Source organism: Falco biarmicus, chromosome 10 (genome assembly GCF_023638135.1).
Source record: "Falco biarmicus isolate bFalBia1 chromosome 10, bFalBia1.pri, whole genome shotgun sequence".
Lineage (NCBI taxonomy): Eukaryota > Metazoa > Chordata > Aves > Falconiformes > Falconidae > Falco > Falco biarmicus.
In genome coordinates, this window is record NC_079297.1 from 30,556,189 (window position 1) to 30,576,899 (window position 20,711).

A 20,711-nucleotide genomic window follows, 5' to 3' on the forward strand; every position below is an offset into this window, starting at 1 on the left:
CACAAGCGTGTCATGGAGACAAACAGAAGTTAGAAAGAAACGTTCAGTCACACCAGCAGGCTTTGGATTAGGCCTGAAACAGACATAAATGGGTGAAAATGTCATCATGAAGAGATCTGCACGTCAATCGAGCTGTTTGGGAGAGAAACAAACGGTGTGGGCAGAGTTCTTACCAATGTAATGCAACGTAAGCAGTGACCATCATAGTCTGCCACTGAACACTGAAATCCATGACTCACTCTAAGCGATGCCAAGCAGCGTGCCAATTCTCTGGCAAGAAATCACCCTGCTGTCGTTCCCCAGCACATACTGCTGCCTTGCCCGCATGCTGGACTTCCTCCACGTCGTTGCACTTTCGTTTGCTTTTCTGTAACTGAACTCCTTGGATTGTGTATTCCTTTTTCTGGGCTTAGGGCTCAATATAGTGCACGTACAATTGTAAAAAGTGTTATCTTCTTATATGCAATGCAAACACATGGAAAGGTCAGATAACTTAAAAGAGCCACAGGTCCTGGTTTTTGCCTTCAGGAGGAGCTCTTTCTTCGGTATTAGGAGAGCTGTATCTTAATGGCTTTGGTTCTGCAGTTTCTTTGCTAAGCTTCCACGCACGCCTTTGCAGCCATGTCCTGTGACTGGTGACAAGCACACAGGGTGGGAAACAGCACACGGTGAAAAACACGCACTGTACACAGCAGGATGACAGTAAGCACGTAAATGGTTGCATTCTTAGTGATAAACCCGTCCGTAATAAACCTGTTGTGTGTGTTTTTCTACATGGTGGCTGCTTGCATGAATGCTAAAAGAGGCTCTCATCCTCCAGATCCAGGCAGATATAAATGAAGAAGAAAAAGAGAAAAGAAGATTATTTTCTGAGAAACAAGCATATATCTGGTGGGCAAATAAACCTAGTTATACTGGCAGCATTTATACCACACTCCGAGTGTCAAGCTCTGCTATACTAGTGAAGCACTTGCTTTCAGCATACAGTCCCCAGATCCCTGGCATTCACAAAATCCAAAGAAGGAAGCACACTGTGGTCACAGAGCTTAAATTCATACAGGTGGCAGTAAGTCAGAGAGTGCTGCAAACCCCCTGCAGCAGAAAAAGAGGACTTCGGAACACAGCCCTTAGCGTGTAGGTGCTGAGCTGTGTGAGTACCATTCAAGGAGCCAGCTGTTCAAAGTGCTGTACTGTAAGCCAGAATTGCCACGCTGGAGAACGCGGAAGGATGAGGCCCTTTACATATGTTCTCCAGTATTTTGGTCTGTAACCTATTCAGCACTTCAGAATTCACCAATAACCTTGAACTGCGCAACGTGACAAATAACCCCAGTGAGGATTACCCAACTGGAACTGAAAGGCCACCCTACTTCAAAATGAGAGCATATACACAGGGATTTAACACACTCCAATTCACAGACGCTAACTTTATAGGTGTCACTGCCTTAGCTTTCTGGAGTGTCCCCATATGGAAAAACCTGTACATGTTTGAAACAAGAGAGTTGTAGATGGGGAAAAAAATAAAAAATCAAAGGGCTTAGAACAAGGGAAGTATAGTAACACACGTTACTAAGAAGCCGAAAAGCATCTATCACCTGCAAGAAAGTATTTGAAGCGATACCAAATAGGAATGCATCCTCACGGGCTTGTGCTATGTAAAAGACTGAATAACCAGTGCTTTTGAAATCAGTTGTTTAAAAAAACAACAAGAAACCTTGTCGTAGCATCACTGAATTCAGGAACTCCTGGGAATCCTTCCTAGTTAAAGAGCCATATTTTAAGACATTGTTTTTAAGACATATTTTAAGACCTTTTTAAGACATTGTTACAAATCTTGTAAGAGTAAGCGTCGCTGCTGTAGCCCTACATAAAATCACAAGTTAGAATTGACAGTACACAGCATTTCTGTATCTTCAGGGTATTCTAGAACACTGAATCTCCAAATACATACAGTTAGGAATGAAATACAGCCCCCCCCCCCCCTATTTTTTTTTAACTTCGGGAAACTCAGTGGGCCTGATTTAAGTTACTTTTCAGTTCCTGACACTTGCACAGCAGCCTCACGTTTGTTCTGGGCCATCCTCATAAATTAATATGCCTGAAACATGATTTCAGCGTAATTCCAATTGCCTGATGAGAACTCTGTGTAATGTGGTTTGGTTTTCCAGTATTCCAAAATAAAGTGAAACAGTTTAGTCTTCACAGTGAAGTTCCAAAGAGGGACCCTCTGTCTACTAGTTGGTCACCCACGGCAATAGCTACAGCACAGGATTAGGGACTAAGAACTTAGTTCTAGAGCCAGCTCTAAAAATAACTCTTTTGTTTGTCTGTTTGCTTTGATAAGCTGCCAATCGCACCTGCACTGCCTTTAAAAGGCCAGTAATACTTACCTGCTGCCCCCGGGCTGCTGTAAGGCTTTACTGGCTGACGTGTAGCGTCTGCGAAGTGTTTGCTGAAGTATTGACTAACCCAATCACAGATTGAACCCCGGCTGGGAGATACTGCAATAAGCATAGAAGTATCAAGGGGAAGACCTCCCAAAGGGAAGTGGTGCCTTTTTGGTGAGAGAGGGCTGGATCTTTGGCCCAGGTCCTCGCACCACGTCACAGATGTAGTATGCAACAGGGTATTTAGGATGTTTCACGGCACACACTCTGCCAGTAATAAGAGTCCTAACTGAAAAAAGCCCTCTGTAAATCCAGGTACATAGCACTAAAATATAATGATTCTGCCTTGAAATCCTGGTTTTTTTCTTAGATGAAGTTTCAATTTTTAGTATCAAATACCAGATCTCCACATACAAGGCAGCAGAAAAGGAGGCAGAGACTTCAGTAGAAAACACTGCTCTGTTTGCGTTTAGCACTGGAAGTTTCTGACTTTCAGAAATAAACGTAGTGGGGCACAACAAACCAGTATAAGGCAAAGCCCAAGGAAAGTGCATTTTAATAGCTACGTTACGTTTTTCCAGTAGGACTATTAAGCACTGCTTAATAACTTTCAACTAAGAAAATTGCTGGAAAAGGCAGCTGCCCCTCAACCAAATCAACTTGGTACACCTACAGCTCCTTCAAAGACTTATTTTCTTTGAGCTGAAACTACGTCTTTAGAAATCCTTTCTAAAATAGCTCAAAAATACCATAATGGTTAAAGACACATCAGGATCAATAGTTCTGCATCTAGCCAGGGAGGATGGGAGATTCTCCCTAGGGAAAAGAAGAGGGTGGCAGTAACTGGGTTATCTTCTGCTGTCCCCAGACTGGAATGAAAACCTCCTGTTGCACGGTGCCGGAGCTCACAAATGTGTTTGAACAGTGAATGTCATAGCAGTGCCCAGAGCCCACTCACAAAACATACTCAGGTTTTGTCTACTTGTAAGATTTTCTGGATTGGCAAAATGAGCAATCTCATGACGTAACTTCCCAAGACATCAAGACTAAATGTCCCCTAAAATCACACCTGCTGAGACAATAAGCATAGCCTTTAAAAGAAAATAAAAAATTTCAAAGGGACTGAAAATATTCCTGCTGTTATTTGGCAAGTCAACATAGGAAAGGGACATGATTCCTTAGGTGATGTTCAAGATTGCCTAAGAGAGCTGGGAAGTGTACTCTTACTAGGACTTTGGAATTCCCATCACTTACTGCGTCTGATCACACTGACAGATTTCTGCAGCCAGTCTGGCAGCCTGCATAGGCCAAACTGTATTGTGCTTGCACGGCTGCAGCTGCAGCATCAGGAGCTTACTGCTTAAATGAGAGCTCAAACTTCAAAACAAGCTTAAGGAAAGAATATTTTGAATAACTGCCTTGCAATTTCACCCTATCTGTAAGCAATAAAATCAGCGAGATTGTAATGTTAAAATCTATTAAAATGTTTATAAATTCCATTCTGTTACTTTGAGAGAGTTCACGTTACAAATTACTGATACTTCTAAGGGCATTGTGCCAGCTGGGGTAACCTCAGTAAGAAGCTACAGATACAGGGTCAAATGTAAGAAACAGATTGCACTGTAACATTGTAAACATCCCCTGTGAGTATAAAGGTAGTCACAAATCATGAGATTCATTGTTTTAAAGTCAGATGTGCGTGACAGAATCGAAGTCTGCAGTAACAACAGGTTTGAACAGCTGAGTCACATCCAAGAAAAAATAAAACCCCGGAAGTACAAAAAGGCAATTTGCAGCACAACTGCCGAGTGTCTCCCATTTGCTACATAAAAGCATAAATAGGCAGTTGCATTAACTGAACTTCTGCAGTGTGCTCAGAAATAATAGTTTTAAAACAACTGACCGTGCACACTACAACACAACCAACACCACATCACTGGGAGAAGGAAAAAAATGTATCAGATGGTTTGTCCTTACTGCTGTTTCTGCACATTCAGTGACCAAAAATGACACAAGGGAAAAAATTCAAGCCTTACCAAAATCAGTGGTAAGATTGTAGAGATCAGTTAGCTATTCAGTTTGTACATAGGTGGCAGAAAACTTCCTATTTTACTGCAGTTCCTTCAGTAAGAATTCAGTAGGGTGCTTAACACACCACCTGTCACCCACCAGCCTTAATACACTCCTGAGAAGCCTCTCAGCAGAACGGGGATGGACGTAGGCAGGTCCAAAACCTTCCTATTTCCATCCAACTCATTGGAACAGAGGTGCAAAGAGGTTACAAGACTCGCACAAAGTCACACGGTCAGCTGGGATTAAAACCCAGGTGACCTGATCGCCAGGCCTGTGTTCTAACAGCTGTTGGGCAGCCTAAAGACGAGGCTGGTTTTAACAGAGATCTGTGACTCTTCAGGACGTTTCTGGCACGCAGGCAGTACCTAAGCACAGAACAGATGCCTCAGCATTCAGGGGTACTTGCTAGGTTCTGACTCTTAAGCTGGACTTCATCCCAGTTCACGTGCTCGCAAGCTTTTGTCAGAGTAATTTTCAAGCTACCATTGTAGACTTAAATAAAACCACGATAAGCTTTCGGTGTTAATGAGCAATCCAATTATAAAGTATATAGGAAGGGTTTTTCTCTCAAAAACGTAAGCATAATTTTTCTGAACTGTGTTCTCTTTCTACAGCAATTCAGCAAACCAGTGCACTGGTTCCATTAAACAGCTTCAAGAGAGCCGGTTAATTCCGGTCTTCTCAGTGAAGACCTTGATAAACATACTCTTACTGAAAACGAGGAATCTAAATTTTTTAGGCCGTTAAATAAAATACAACATATAAAATAAGTTTTAATGCATTTTCATCCAATATACAGCATTTGTGAGTATCAGCTACTGAGCTATATAGTTCACAGCAAAATACCAAAACATCGAGATAGTTGTGCAAGTCTTCTCTTAGTTCCTTGGTGAGCAACAGAAAGAACTGAAAAATACCTACACAATTAACCACAAACACGGAGCAGAACCCTGGAAGGTACATTTCATACATGAAGAACAACAGAAACCCATTTTCATGAAGTAGCACATACATGAGAAGCCTGCATCTACAGCTCGATTAATTCTAGTGCAAGATTTCTGTGTATAAAACTACTTTCTAGTAATCAAAATGAGGCCTTTTGAGAAATCCGAGTCATCAGCCCATAATTCTAATAAAGGTGACTGCTGCTTTATTACAGGTGCTGCCCTCATTTGCCAAGCAATTTTACTGGTGAACACATGATTCTCTAAAACCAGGAAAAATCTTGCAAATGATGTTTTAGGAGCGCAGTGGGGGAACTAGTTAGAATGCCACAGGATCAAACCCAAAATCTTCCCTCTGACACCTGCCACACATCAGGAGAAACTCTGCCCAAAACACCAGGCAACCCCCCCCCAATCCTAGCCTCCTAAAATATTCAAAGACAAAATACTCTGGTACTGGTCTAGAGTCATCAAGAACTGGTTTGCCTTGTGACATCCAGTCGTTGTTGTATCCTTATGTGAAATCACTAATAAGTTAATAATAACTTGAGAAAAGCTCAGACACAAGAACTGGGAGTGATTTTTTATACTAAGGACTGGGTTGATTTCTTCCTTTTTAAAGGGGAGCACTAGGTGGGCCTCAGATTTTTATAGGCAGAAAAGCAGGTCTAATGCTCAATACTTCTAGAGACCTCACTGATGTCTCTGCTTGTCCAAAGTCCCTCCTTTTGTTCATCAAAAGGGAGCCAAAACCCAGAAAGTCTGAATTGATGGCATCGGTTCACCACGACCAATAAAACTCGGTGGTGCCGTCCGACTCCACCATCTTTTTTGATTGTACAGCTACCAAGTTTTATTAGAGAGCCCTTTGCACTAAAGCTCCTTCGGTTCTAGCACCTCACGAGGACAGCCAGCTGGGAGCTCCAGCACTATTGTAAGGCAACTTGAATAGCGGGAGATTTGCCCAGGAATTATTACAAAACCATTCTCACAGACTTCTTAGCATCGGAATTTGTAACAATGGCCTACGACATCACTATTTTACGTGCCACGTATTATCCTACAAAAGGAGTGGAGTGATGTCTGCCTTCTGAAAAATAAACTCTAGTTTAGTGCAGCAACACCCTTCAGCTCACAAAATCACTTTCAACCTTTTGAAAGAGGAAAAATAAGGCAACACTACAAAGAGAATCTTCACAGTCTGCCTCAGGGCTTGTGGGCAGTTCTGCTCATTGATTTGCAACCCCTGGTTTGGAAACTCCAGTTACTGAATGTTTACTGAGAAAATTCCGATTATGTTTTAGGCAAGCTTCTTTATCTGCTGCCTTTTAATGTGTTAATTTACTCTACTGAAAAGCCAAAGGGCCAAATTCATCCCTCTGATAAGGTTTCTATTGTAGGAGCACCACTGGATGTGCACCGAAGGCATTACTCAGCTGTGGAGGCATCACTGAGTAATATTGTCAGAATAAACACTTCTCAGTTACACATCCTTGAAGAAAAGATAAAGGGATCGTGAAAGAATGAGAAGGAACAGAACATCAGAGATGAAGAAAATTAGATAAAAGGGCCAGGAAGAAACTGTTTGATGTAAACAGAGTGACAAGTTAGATTAAGAACTCTCATTAAAGCATGCAGTATTTGCCTATAAGCAGTTCAGGCAAGGAATTTGTTTACCTCTCTCTGCCAAAATCAACAGCAGATGCAAAAAATCATCAATATTGGGATTTTAAATACTATATAATCTACTGTACCCAAACAGTCACTAGGACTATGTGAAGGAAATAGACAGCTCGATGCCATTATATTCTTCGTCACACTAAATAAACAAGGTTATGCCACGCTGCAGACTGACATGCAGGCCCTGCAGTAGCTACTACCAATAGGAGTGTGCAACTAACTACTCCTTGGTTCCTTCAGTATGCATACATCTCTGAAAATACACACTGGTGCCAAGTTTTATTGCTCGTGTGGAGGAAAATCTAACCGCGAGGATGGTGGAACCACAGGTATGACTGTATGTTAGGACAGAACCTGCTGTGACTTTACCAAGTTAGGAAAACAAAATTTGGAGATGTGCTGGAAAACTTGCGACCTTCTTGCACTGACATGCAGCAGTGGCGGTCACCAGAAAACTTCCATCAGAAATTATATAGATGCTAAATTAAAAGCAGCTGCTCCTGGAGCAGGTGGCAATGGACAAGTGAACCTAAAGAACCCAGGACCTTGCTGAACAACAGCGAGGAATTAGGGTTTGGCAAAGGCTCCCGGGCAGAAATCCTGCTGTAACTGAGCCAGATTTAATGCGAGCTCCTCATTCCTCCTAGTCCCAGGTTAACATCCCCCTCTAGTGACCTCGACTTACAGTGGGGAATTTTTTCCTCAGCAGCTCCTTGGCTGATGTCCCTGCATGACTCTGTTAAGAGGATGGGAATCTGAGCTGCCACTTTCCTCCCGGCATTCTTACAGGTTAAAAAAATACCTGGCTGGGAAGGACGCGCAGTGAGATTGAAGTTACACAATGTGCTGGCAGCACAACTGTCCCAAGAAGTCGCTGCCTTTCCCCAGCCCTTCATTCTGACCCTTGTGCAGGAGTTCACTGCACATGAGCTTCCCTTCAGCCCATTGTTATGATCCACATTAAAAATAACCCTTTCTAAACCACCTCCACTACTACAGCCAACAGACTGTATATCTGCACCGTGAGACACTTAGCTCCTTTGACACAGCGCTGTGCACAGAGAGGCAGAAAACTCTGTCAGTTGCCACTTTCACAGGCTTTAAAGAAAACATATGAGTGGCGAGCCACGGAATGACCGCTGTGCAGGTTCCACCGTTCCCATGCTGGAGAGTTCTTGAAACCCACATCATACATCTACACCAGCAGTGGGAATTCCTGGCCAATTGTGCAGTAGTCTAACCAGAAAATTCTGGTTATCATGGGAGCTAGTTTTTAAAGACTGAGGTAACCAAAGGCCTAAGGGCCTTCTCTGTTAAAATCCGAAGTGAGATCACAGGTGGGGATGTGAAATGGTGGGCAACTACCAGCTACAGGGGAAAACAAAGCATCCATGTGCAAAGCCCAAGTATCACACCGCAGCTCACGACCCATCGTTTTGATCATTTGCTGACAGAACTGACTGCTCAGGTCTCTCAAACAAAAGGTGTCTTTCCATTTTATACCACTGTGTGGAAAGGCTTTTTGCAAAAAGATCTGAAACAAATGACAGAGCCTCCTGTTACTTAAAGATCACATTTGACAGGCTGAGTCCATCAACAGAACGCTGTCCGAAGCCAGCAGACTTTTTTCCATAGATTTTTATAAAGATTAGAAAAAGTGCTGGCAATTACTTAATTTCCATCCCTTATCTGAAACTTCCTTGTCTGTATACTGGGAAGGAGACCTGAAGGCAAATGTGAGGAAGAGAGCACATTTCTTTTATTAGTTGAAATTACACAGTTCAAATGGCACAACCTCTCCTTACGGCCTGTCCCCTATAGCCCAAAAGGGGCCGACAGCTATGAGACAAGCAGATTAAATCTCATTTTCTCTATATAACCTTCGGTTGTGCAGTGCAAGAGTCTATAAAGAGTAAAAAGGAGAATCTGAATACAGACAGTATAAAACACAACTGCTTCTCTCACATTTCAATACCCTTTCTGGTGAACTACTTACAAATTCTATCACTTTGTGTGCCATTTAGGGTAACAGTCTACAGAACAATGGCAGAAAGGCTCATTATTTCTAAAGGTGTTTTACAGTGTGCTTCCAGTTGCAGCTCTTGGCTTTTGAGAGGTTCAGAAAAAAGAATGGCTTGTTCTTTGCTTGTGTTTTGAAATATATAAACAAATGCTATTTCAGATAAATCAGGAAAAAAAGAAACAAAAAATCCACACTATTTTAAGTTATTCTGTGTCCTGCCAGTGTCTCATTTGTATGCAGCATACTCTAGATTTGCCTAGAAGGATTTAGCTCAGTAGCTGGCACGTTTACATCAGAGAGCAACATACACAGTTTCAATTGATTTCAAGCGTTCTTACAATGGGAAATAAATATGAAAAGTGGTTGCTGCTCAAAGTTCAAAAAATGCAATCAACAAATTGTAAAATCGCAAAAGGCCAGACAAATTTAATAAAATATTTCCATTTACCTTCCTCAGCTTTACACAGCCTGTTCAAAATAGTAAGATTCTCTGCAGAGCGCCTTTATCCAACTGTTTATATCACTTCATACAAAATATGTGTTTGAATTACCACAGCAATACAAGGATATAGATTCCCAACACGCGACATGCCAAATTCAACATAAGTTATGCCTTCTTGGCATCGAGACATTTTCCTTTTCCTTTTCTGTACTCCAGATACATTGTCATTTGAAACAAATTAAAAAGCAGGTAGATGTTAAAACATAATGACATCTTAGAATTCAAGTGACTTGTGCAACATTGTTTTGTGCTTTCTACTTCTCCGTTTCCTCCTACTGCAATTAAAACTCATCATGCCCTACGACATATACAATAGCAATGCATCAAGTTCAGTCCAGTATAGGTTTTCAGCCTTCAGACTTGGCTTTATACTACATGAGATCCTTGCACGTTCAAAAAAGTGCATCTTTTTTGTGATCTTTCTTTTATGTTGGATGATGTGAAGCTCTGATTAGTCAATGTGGGAGTGCAACCTTGAGGTATGATTACAGCCTCAGAATTATTCTTAAATGTAAAAAGAAACTTCTTGAGCGTGCACGCCCTTTCCGGATTTAAAAAAGACACCGTTATAATGGTGCTACTAGAGCCACGGTACAGTACCTCATGGCACATCTCCATACCATAATCAAGGACATGAGACAGAACTTCTATTTACACAAAATTTATGTCACTTCCAGAAAAATATGACAGAAAAAAAAGGAAAACTTTATTTCCTGAATTTTTAGAAGATTCCTTTTACTTCCTCTTCAACAATAGACTGGTCCTTCACAACTGCATTTTCCCTGACCATAAGTGACATGAGATGAGTGGATGCTCACCCATGCCCTTTACTCACAAGCCAGCTTGCTGTCAAAACTTGAAAGGGCAATAGCAAAGGCTTGTAGCGCGCACATGGGGTAGTTGTAGTCCATGGTGAACACATCCTCAGCCACGCGGCCAAACTGCATCACTATATAGTCAGCTGCAAGAGAGGTCATAAAAAGTGACAAAGCATTATTTTTGTTTGCAGCCCCTACTAAATAAGTACACATTCAACATCACCCTCTGGCCTAGTTCAACAAAATGCAAACAAAACATGCTCACTCATCAAACTTCGCAACACTTATTCATGCAAGTGGGTGTGCTGATACCAGAGGAAGAAGCAAGGATAGCTTGAGTGAGGAACAGCTGAGTGATAAAGGATTGCAAGACCTGTTAACTGTCAAAAAAATTACACAGATAAAGTGGGTTTTGCAAGCACAGAGAGAAAATTGCTTCTGTATAGAACGCTCAAACCTCTTATATAAACCAAGTGCCCAGTTCCTCATGTACTGAGAACCAATTAATTCTATTCCCACTTAACTTCAGGCAAGTGGACAAGCCAGGACAGCACAGGAAGAGAAGGCATGATTGCGATCTAGACCTAATCATGTCTCATTATATTCAGAAATTCTTTGACTTTTTTTCACTTTTTCAGCAAAAGGAAACCTCTGCCTCATTCAAGAGTTTGAAATGCCTAATTGCAGATGCAGGTGTAATCGTTTCACCTTATGAAGTGCAGCAAATGCATACACCCGTGTTTCAAATTCAGTACTCTCGAAGGCTGGCAGAGCCACTTTCACCAGTTTCCAATGTTCCCCAAGCATGTTCCCCAAGCATGGCACTAGTCTGGCCCAGTGTGCTTCAGCACTGAGTGATTCTGCCTGCCTGAAGGGAGCATAAAGTGGGGCACTGTCATTCCACGTGGGCACTTGCCTGTATCCCTGCTCCAGAAACTAAGCTTGAGAAAAAAGGGGGCTGTACATTTCTGGCAGAAAGCAGCACACTGGTAAGGTCCTAGTGAAGATGTGAAAGGCAGTCCTGACGTTTTCAGGGAGTTCTGTAGAGCTAATGCTACAAAGCCTAGTAATGGCAAAGTGGCTGGGCAGTGGGACCAGTCTGTCGCCATCTCCTGCTGGGCAGTGTATGGGGACCAGCATGAACAAAAACTCCAAGGAAGGACTGTGTGGTACAAGAACTTGGAGCGATACTACCCCACAGTGCTGCTGACTGGAAGTACCACAGCCCTGAGAGCAGAAATTATTCAAATGGTTGCTCAGTTCACAAGCCAGGAAGCCAAGGGAGAAAAGTAAGATCACACATAGCAGAATCACCCACCTTAAGCATGAGCGTTTGAACCCAACCTGCATCAACGTCATGGCCGCAAGGCAGAGCAGCATTAAGCTGGACCCACATAACTACATTAAACTCGCTTAGGTAACAACAGTAAGGGCGGAATCACTGCCAGGCTGTGCATGCAGGACTGCTTCTGCACTTTACAGACAAAGCGCGATACTTACGATCGTTATCATGAATAATCTGGAAGTTTTTCACTGAGGCCTGTGTGACTCGACCATGGAAATTTAAAACATAGGACTGGGTGTCATCATTCCAGACTGGCGTTTTGTTATGCAGCTCAATGACACTCTCTGTATTTTTGTTCTGCCATCCTGCAAGAAGTGTCTCATGTTCCTGCACACACCACAGATAAACATTTCAGTTTAACACTCTCACAAGACAAAAAAAGTTCACAGAAAAAAAAAAAAGCTCATAAATCCTGGCCCAAAGGCTAAACTGTCACCCTCCACCCTCAAAACAGCATCATTGAATGAAGCAGAGAACTCTGAGTGTCTTAATGCCAATGTGCATTTGAGTCCTTTCCACAACCTGGAAAACATTAGTTGTATCTTTTGTTATCAAAATACGTAAGGTATTTGTAGTGCTTTTGAGTCCCAGAACTAGTCACATACCCATTGTTCTGCAATTGTGTTTAACCTCTAAACGTTCAGAAATGCAAAAAACCAACTCTAACTGAAAAATAATTCAAGTAATTTTTATCGTTGCAAGATGGTATGACTTACATTTCGTGGTCTGATGGAAACTCTTTCGTGGTCCATATTCATTCCTGGTATGATCACACTCATTTTACGAGGTCCTTTAAATCCCAACACGTTTGTTTCCTAAAAATATTTAGAGGAGAGTTCATCATGTTCTGTATTTTTAAAGTTAATTTCTTCAACAGAGAGACACAGTGGCAGCCCAGGGACCTTATTTGTTAGGCAACTCAAAAAACATCTTGAAACTTGTGCCTTCACTGGCACTGCCAAACATTCTAGCTTTGTCTTAGAAGCTCCAACAACAGGAAAAATGGAAATAGAGGTTTCCAAAAACACTCCTAGCATGGGCTGCCAGCAACCTTAATACAATTAAAAAAACCCATAAATAATCCCTTTGTTAAAAAAGGACATGAACTAACCAGATTTCTTGGCTACTGCCAGATCCCAAAATAAAGTAGCTGTAATTTAAAAATCATAAAATGCAGTCACACATTTTGATGAGAGACAAAATTAAATATATGGGTCCAACTCCATTTATTCCAGAGCCAGTACAAAAGCAAACAAGAAGAAGCTGCCAGTAAGAGCATCTGTTAGCAGTGCTGTGGTTTTCAAAGTCTTCAGATATGTTATGCTTAGAGATGAGCATGGTAAAAAAACACACACATTAGCATGAATACAAATTTTTGAGCTGTGAAAGCAGGGAAAGTAAAGAAATAACATGGGCAGCAAAAATAAATCCATGGAAAATACAAGTTCTTCCATTAAACATGATTTGATGCCTTCCTGACCAGCATTTCACAGAAGTGCTCCAGTAATGCACTATCCTCTCAAAACACAACCACTAAAATCTAAATAGGGCTAAAATCTTATTTTTATCTGAGGCTTTCTTTTATTTTTTTTTTCCACAGAAGCAACTAGGGCCAATTATTTCAGTAAGTCATCATCTGCTTTTGAGAAAGAAAAATGTAAAGGGCAGTACAGTAACTCTGGTAAATGAAGCCGTGACTAAGTCCATCTCCTCATGTTTTGTGCGATTTTATTTCCCCCTCCCGCCCCCACCCCCAGTCATGCATTTTTTCCCCCTCTACCTTTCCCAAGCAAAGGGCTCTGGACACACACTAAGGAATCTCAGAAAGGAAATTCCCATTGGTGCTATTCCCAGCATCGTACCACAAAATGCCAAGAACTGGAGACCCCCAGGCTCCAACTGGTGTGGCTCCACCACTGGGGCATTCAGAAGTGACATATTCAGATGCCTCTGCTTTTATCTATTTAATTGAAGGGTTCTGATTTTAAGAAACACCAAACTTTTACAAACATGTGCTTTTGCAAGTAAAAATCCATGTATCTCAATTCACTGGAAACACCTGAAAATACCTGCCTAAAAGTTACTCATGCAGAAGTGTTATCATCCATCAGACCTTTGAAATAATTTTGGTTGTTTCAGCAAAGCACCTGGAGATTTTACACAACTCTATTAAAGATTTTCATGCATACAAGAAAAATTCCACCAAGTTACTTTGCTGAATATTCTTATATTCCTCTCCCTATATTCTCTCCTTATATTTAGGAGAGACTCACCACAGCAAAGGACAATTTCTAAGAAAAAAAATCATGTTTATGCTTATTTTCTGCTTACTACTGACAATTTTGTCTTCTCTGCAATGTCTTACAAGCTTTTCTTCTTGTCAAGCTGCAGTTAAGCTATATACAATTAATTTAGATGCTGACTGGTTGAAGACGTTGTTCAAGGTAAAATTAAATAATAGCACTGAATCACTTCGCTCCCAACAAGCAGTATTATCACTTTGAAAAGAACAGGACTATATTCTTTGGATTTACTCAGAAACACTAAAATCAGTACCTCTGCCAAATGATAAGGGAAAGGTTTCCACTTGCACATCACATTAATAACCAATGATGTTAAACATTTTATTGGCAAATGCTATCCTTTTGCTGAAATCAAGGAATAGAACTGAAATTCTACGAACACAGAGTATATGAGGAAAACAGTAGGTACAAACAAGGAGCTTTAATTAAAAGCAGACCTTTCTAATCACCGCATCCCAATAAAATTAATTCCCCTTATCTCCTGTCTCATTCTCTGCTTCTCTTTTGTTTCCCTCTTCCACTATTTTGTGTGTGTAAATTCAAGACTACAAATGGCATTATTAGGGGAACATAGGCCAAATTCTGATTTCACACCCTTTTAATGTCACTGACAGGCTTGGTTTACACAGGAACAGAAAATAAGGGTTGTCAGCCGACAGAGCCCTACTGACTCGGCCAGCAGGGCAGTGATTTAAATCATCAGCTAAGGGCCTGGCCCAGTATTGCTCAGAAGCTGCACTCTCTGCCTTAGCACAACCAGTAAGCTGTCCTGCGAGCATGTGTCACAATACACTGGGCTGAAAGAAAACAGTCTCTTCCCAGGGTTGCTTTTAAAATCTTACACACTTCCATAAAATTATGTAAGCGTTTCACTACAGTGGCAATAGCTGCCACGACAAAAGCAGCAAGGTGCATATCCCTCCAGCTGACCAGAGAGTCACAATTTAACTACCACAATTTTCTTCCAGCCACTTCCCTTTCTGGACTTGATTCACGTAACAATGCCTTGCCCTTAACATTTTGTGTAGAAACTCATTCCAGAGAAAGCCCAAAGAGAGGGGGGGTTTATTGCTTTGCCAAGACCCGAGTCACACCTCAGAACACCAGCCGCACACCCTGCCTGCCAACCGGGACACAAACTGAATTGTGAGATGCTACAGATACAAAGGAATCCAGCACACAAAATCCGGGTACAAACGGTACAGTTACACCTTGCTGCTTCTTGAGAAATTCTGCCAAGCGATTCTGAAATCAGCCATTAGGTGCTGCTGCAGGTTTATTAATATACTAGCCTGCCATCGGTGGAGCAAGTAAAAAATGGTTAACAGCACCTGATAAAACTCGGTCCTTGCACTAACTTTATTCCTGTTGCTTGAAACACGCCCTGAGGTGAGCCCCACAATAAGAGTTCTCAACACATTTATCCCGCAATAGATGGGGACAGATAAATAGACAAATAGTTAACAACAGAAGCATCACCAGCTCCTGCCTGTATACACTAGACCTGTGGAGATGATTCAGCAGGTCAGGCTCAGTAAGTTGGTGGGAGCGGGTACAGCTTGCTCTCCAGATAGGCACTTGATCGGATGAGCTGAGATACAGTGAGAGGCGTAGTGGTGCTTTCAAAGTATTGTTTGTTACAGTTTTTGCTGCAGGAAAAATCTCAAGGCAGGAATTAAAAGGCTACCTTAGGACAAGGGTGTTTTGGAAGTGCTTTTTCTGGCATTTGCTGGGGTTCTGCTGCAGCCAGGAACAATAATCTCACTTTCGCAAACCTTGCTAGTAATGAAACACCACTCAGATTTCCTTTTGTCCTCTGGCCGCAACACACCTGCAAGCCTGCTGCCTTTCTCCACGAGGATCAAAGTATCAATGGAAGAAGACATTTTCTTACACAAATGTTCATGTTTGAAACTGCTGATCTCAAAACAGACATACAAAAGCAGCTTATCTTAGCCACATTCTCCAAACAGTGGCCACTGTTTTGTTCTTTCCAGCATTCACACTTCTAATTACCTCTGCAGACTGCAACAGAGGCTTTTATTTGGTAACATTAATGGTTCAAATGTCGTTGCTGCTGACTTAAACAAACAATGCCTACATTTTTCAATATATAACTTCTGTTTAAACTGTTTTTTGTTTTCTCCTTGTATTTCCAGTTTGCACCAGAAGATTAGTTGCCTGGCTCCAGGGAATGCCCTCCTGTATAAACTATTAAAATTACCTTTATTAAACATGTAAGCCCTCCTAGGCTCCCACTGGAACGTCGGTCAAACTCTAAACAGACACCAAATCCTGCACTCTCTTGTTATATCCTGTTAGCTGGATTTTCTGAAATTCTCAGTTTCAAATCCAACAGGAATGGAGGGATACGTGTGTGTGTGTGTCTGCCTGTCTGCAACCATAGGTCACATGCCTGAGTAATAGCACACATGAACAAACATGCCATTTATACAATATTGACAGGAAAGCAGCATCCTAAGCGGCAGGAAAAGAACACATTAGCAGGCTCTCTCCTCTCCTTTTCATGTGCTGAAATCTTCTAGATGCATCATTCCCCACAACCTGAAGCTGACCTCTCCAGGAATGCATTCTGTGCATACGCAGGGTGTATGCTGGGATGGATGGACCTCCATCTGACAGATTTCCAGGCATCATTGATTAGAGCAGGGCAGGAACTTTTCAGAAAAGTGGTTCTTGGATATTTTTTTCAGAAATTGTTGATTTGTGAAAACAGAAAACTTTCTGTAACAGTGTACATACCAGTTTTGACTGGAAGAATTACCTGGGCCCAGAGCTTTCTGGACAGAAAGAATACGCTCACTAAAACAGTTGGTCCATCCAGTAATCATGAAACAACAGCACCTGTGTTTCAAGTTTTGATTGTCTGCATCACTCCTGACAAGTGCTATTTACTGTCCTATACAAGGGGCTGGTTTCTCTCATTCAATTGAATTTTGGATTTTGTTTGGGGCTTGTTGGGATTTTTCCCAACAAAAAGGTTTAGATTTTTTTATCCCAGTCTGTCAGCCACTGCTGCAGACCTAGCTGGCCAGCTACCTGTGTCTTGAATCAGAGAGGCCCCCTCCAAAATGCCGTTACAAATGATCACACTTCAGTGCAGTAATTCCATGCGCACAACTCTTTCCAGTTCAGAGACTCCCTCAGATGGTGCCTGCAGGCTGCGAAGCATCCTACCCCTTCCAGAGGGTTACGTAGATGGTCTTACACCTTCTGACCAAGGGTGAGAACTCAGCAACCTGGTTCTATGCACGTTTTTTACCTCTGCTTTCCACTGAATTTCCTGGTTTCTCTAATGAACATCAGCTGAGCTGTTTGATTACATCCAAGTATGAATGCTGATTTACATAATCATAAGTGAGAAGGAAATTCAGTGTGCTATTTCCAAAACTGAACTGCCCTTTCTTGCATATTTTGCCTGTGAGCAGCGCAGTACTTACATAACAAATAGCAGCTAGCTCCTGACGCAGGGTACTCCCCTCCAGGCTTGATGTTGTTTTCATTGGATTTACTCCATTGTCATAAACTGTAAACTTTGTTCCCATAAGATTTGATCTATCAAAAAAATGGAAAATCCAATCACCATTTGTCAGTAATGCTGCCTGAGACATCTATCCTTTACTGCATTGTAGCCCCAAAGGAATGACAGATAATATTGAGTACAAATAGTTGTTAATTCTAATCCCAGCTAAATAGCAATTTCTGGATTAAAGGCCGTAACAAAAATGTAAAGGTACAGTACAGCAGAGTATACAAAAGATCCCTTATTATGCCATGGACTTCTCATGACATCTTGCAAACTATTAAATTCAAGAAAGCAGCAAGGAAAGAATTGGGTGGAGTTATTTTGTTTGTTTGCTTGGTTTTAAAGATATACTTAATCTCTACAAAACTATCTGCTTTCTTACCTGACTACTAAGACTATGAGAATACAGACAGTGATTTTCATAAAGTTGTAAATAAGATCAGTCTTTCCTATTTAAATGGAAATCACACCAAGGAGTGCAAAATGCAACTCAGAACGTGCTAAACCCACATTATTCTCATTTTGTGCCTGCACTGCAATAAATAGCGCATGAAATTCCAAGATCCACAGAGGCAAATGGCAATTAGTAGCACAGTCCCTTTCCTCAGGCACAGACGAGCTAAACATACATTGAGAGGCTCCACATAGGTATCAACAACAGACTGACGTATGATGTATGACAGACAGAAAAGAAACATGTGCTTCTGAAAGAATTCCACTACTTTTAAACAACTCTAATTAGGACCTTAAGAAACAGGCAAAACCAAAGAGATTTTAAGATTGTGTATCAGAAAGAATTTCCATTCCAAAGTATTTAATATCAATAGTGCTAGACACAATCTACTCATGCACTTCTGAAAATCTCATTAAGGTAAGTTGTGCTCATACACCCTTGAGAATTGGGCCTTTGAGCATTTAAGAGCTTCAGTCCTGCTGACTTTTAATAAAATGTGATCTTGTAAGTACTTGAGAAGTTTTGAAAACATGCCTTGGATACTGGTGAACTTTAAGACCATTATCACATCATGCAGTCAAGCCTCTAATTAACAAGTCATGGTGGCTTACAGGCTTCCTAATTTTAAATGACCTTTATTTATCTTATATAAAGAAAATTTTTAGTTGTATCAGTGTTTACCTCAGTTTTCCAATAAAACTCTCTCCACCCCGAGACAGGTCAGTTGGGTCTATGGAGATGAGGTAATTAGAGGTTTTACTCTTCTTTCGCTTCCGTCCAGCTAACAGAAACACCTAAGCAGTGCAAAAAAAATAAAAATTCTAGAATGCCAAAGGGGTTAGCACACACCACTTCCTGCCTTGATATAAAGAAACCATAGGCAATTTTTCTGTCTTCCAGCATCATTAGCTAAGTAACAGAAGGCCTCCTGGGACTTCGCAAAACCAGATAAAAATCTGGAAAGGAAAAGTGATTTCTCAACCACCCAGTCCATTATTTATGGTTTAAATAATTCAACTCAATCTATTTTGTAAAATGTTTTAAGTTGCTCTGGCTCTTCCCATTGAATAGAAAATAGGTGGGTTTAGGCCACAGAATGCAGAGAACCCCAACTGCTGACTGTCACATAAAGGTGCCGTGCATGGATTATTTAAGGCCAAAGATTAGTCATATGAAGAAAGGCAATAGTATTGCTCTGTTCTACGGGTTTGCTTTTGGAAGACTGTAGGGCAGATGTCAATGAAACTGAAAATACATTCAAAGTATAGGATTATATTTGCTTTGTAAGATTTCTTCAGATTTTTAGTAATATTTTTATATTCAGATGCAACTGGTATGCCATTCAAGTTATTTTATGACCTTTTTACCGTGCTCCCTTTCCAAGTGGAGGTAATAAGTAGGGTACATCCCTCGGTCCATTCCCTTCTTGTCTCTTGTGATTCTGCATTTGACAGTGACACCCTGTGGAGCAGGTCTTACGGCAAATTCCTCCAGGTCACCAACATCTATGAGAGGCTCATTTGTGGAAGGACTGGGGGCTGAGGCCGCTTCCTAAAACAGTAAACAAAACTCAGGTTTCCTCAACTCTGATTTGCAAGGTTGTTAAGTACAAAGGAATCACATTTCATAGAAGCTGCACTTTAAAAAAATAAACCCAATGGTCATACTGTCTTCCCCATTCTGATTCCTCAGCAGCCTCGAAGGCAGCTTATCAAGCTAAGGATCTCTCCCCATCCAATTGGTCAAGCTCTTGGCTACCAAAGGCCTAGGGAGCAGTTCTCTGTGCCACAGATGCTCAGCGTACAGACACACTGACAAAGCAGAACAGGGTGGCGGCACAGGCAGACTGCTATGTTACAATGCAAACCCTGGCTCACACCTTCCCATCTCACCACACTTCTTTTTGCTGAAAGGCCATACCCAAGGACAGTGATGGCCTTTGATGAAAGGAAGAAATGGGATACAGAGAGACAGGTTAGGCTAGAAAGAGATGTAACAGCAACGAGAAGTAAGTGCAGTATGTAAGAGTGGGGCACCATCAACTGGTTTAGCAAAAGCTTGTGATTTAGAAGATCTGAACAAGCTGAAGTCTTATTTTATGTTCAGATGGTAGCAGCGAGAACACAAAAATGCTCAGAAAAGGGCAACAGAAACAAAAGATCCTTTGGAGCACCTGCAAGCGGTAGAAAGGTAAATATTTACTGTTTACCTTTCTCTTCACTCAAGTTCAGACAATATTTGCTATTCTTTTCTCCAAGTCATTGTTTTTATTGCTTGCTCCTATAAACCCAGAGAGCTATCACAGTAAATCACCTTGGAAATACGTTAGTGCATATTAAAAACAAAACAGGAAAGCCAGGCCTATCCTGACTGCACTCTGAAATCACGCAGTACCTAGCAGCCTGCAGGGTCCTTCTTTGGCACTCACTCCCTACCTTGTTGGATTTTTTGCTTGTGGCAGAACCAGGCCTGGTGTTACTGTTTAACTGTGAAGAACTAGAGCTGTCTTCATCTTCCTCATCCTCTTCCTCATCAAAATTCATGCTGCTTGAAATGCCTGAGGAGAAAGCAGCGCACTTGTATGAAATACTAATATATTAAAGCTGTTCATACTTGCTGTAAAACATCACTTAGT

At 41.4% G+C, this 20,711-nt stretch overlaps 1 protein-coding gene across 7 annotated transcripts in view; it reads right to left on the minus strand.

Moving 5' to 3' along the window:
- Window positions 1-20,711, minus strand: part of TUB (TUB bipartite transcription factor) — a 164,889-nt gene continuing 144,178 nt past the window's right edge. For 6 of the 7 annotated variants that reach the window (XM_056353733.1, XM_056353734.1, XM_056353729.1 and 3 more), the window contains 7 exons: window positions 20,512-20,633; window positions 19,436-19,627; window positions 18,758-18,870; window positions 17,537-17,651; window positions 12,489-12,587; window positions 11,928-12,099; window positions 5,214-10,570 (listed from right to left, as the gene is read on the minus strand). In XM_056353733.1, the coding sequence (XP_056209708.1) occupies window positions 10,437-10,570; window positions 11,928-12,099; window positions 12,489-12,587; window positions 17,537-17,651; window positions 18,758-18,870; window positions 19,436-19,627; window positions 20,512-20,633 (947 nt within the window). In that variant the 3' untranslated portion in view covers window positions 5,214-10,436. Of the gene's footprint in view, window positions 815-5,213; window positions 10,571-11,927; window positions 12,100-12,488; window positions 12,588-17,536; window positions 17,652-18,757; window positions 18,871-19,435; window positions 19,628-20,511; window positions 20,634-20,711 lie in introns of those variants that run through there. The other variant, XM_056353732.1, reaches the window with a different exon arrangement.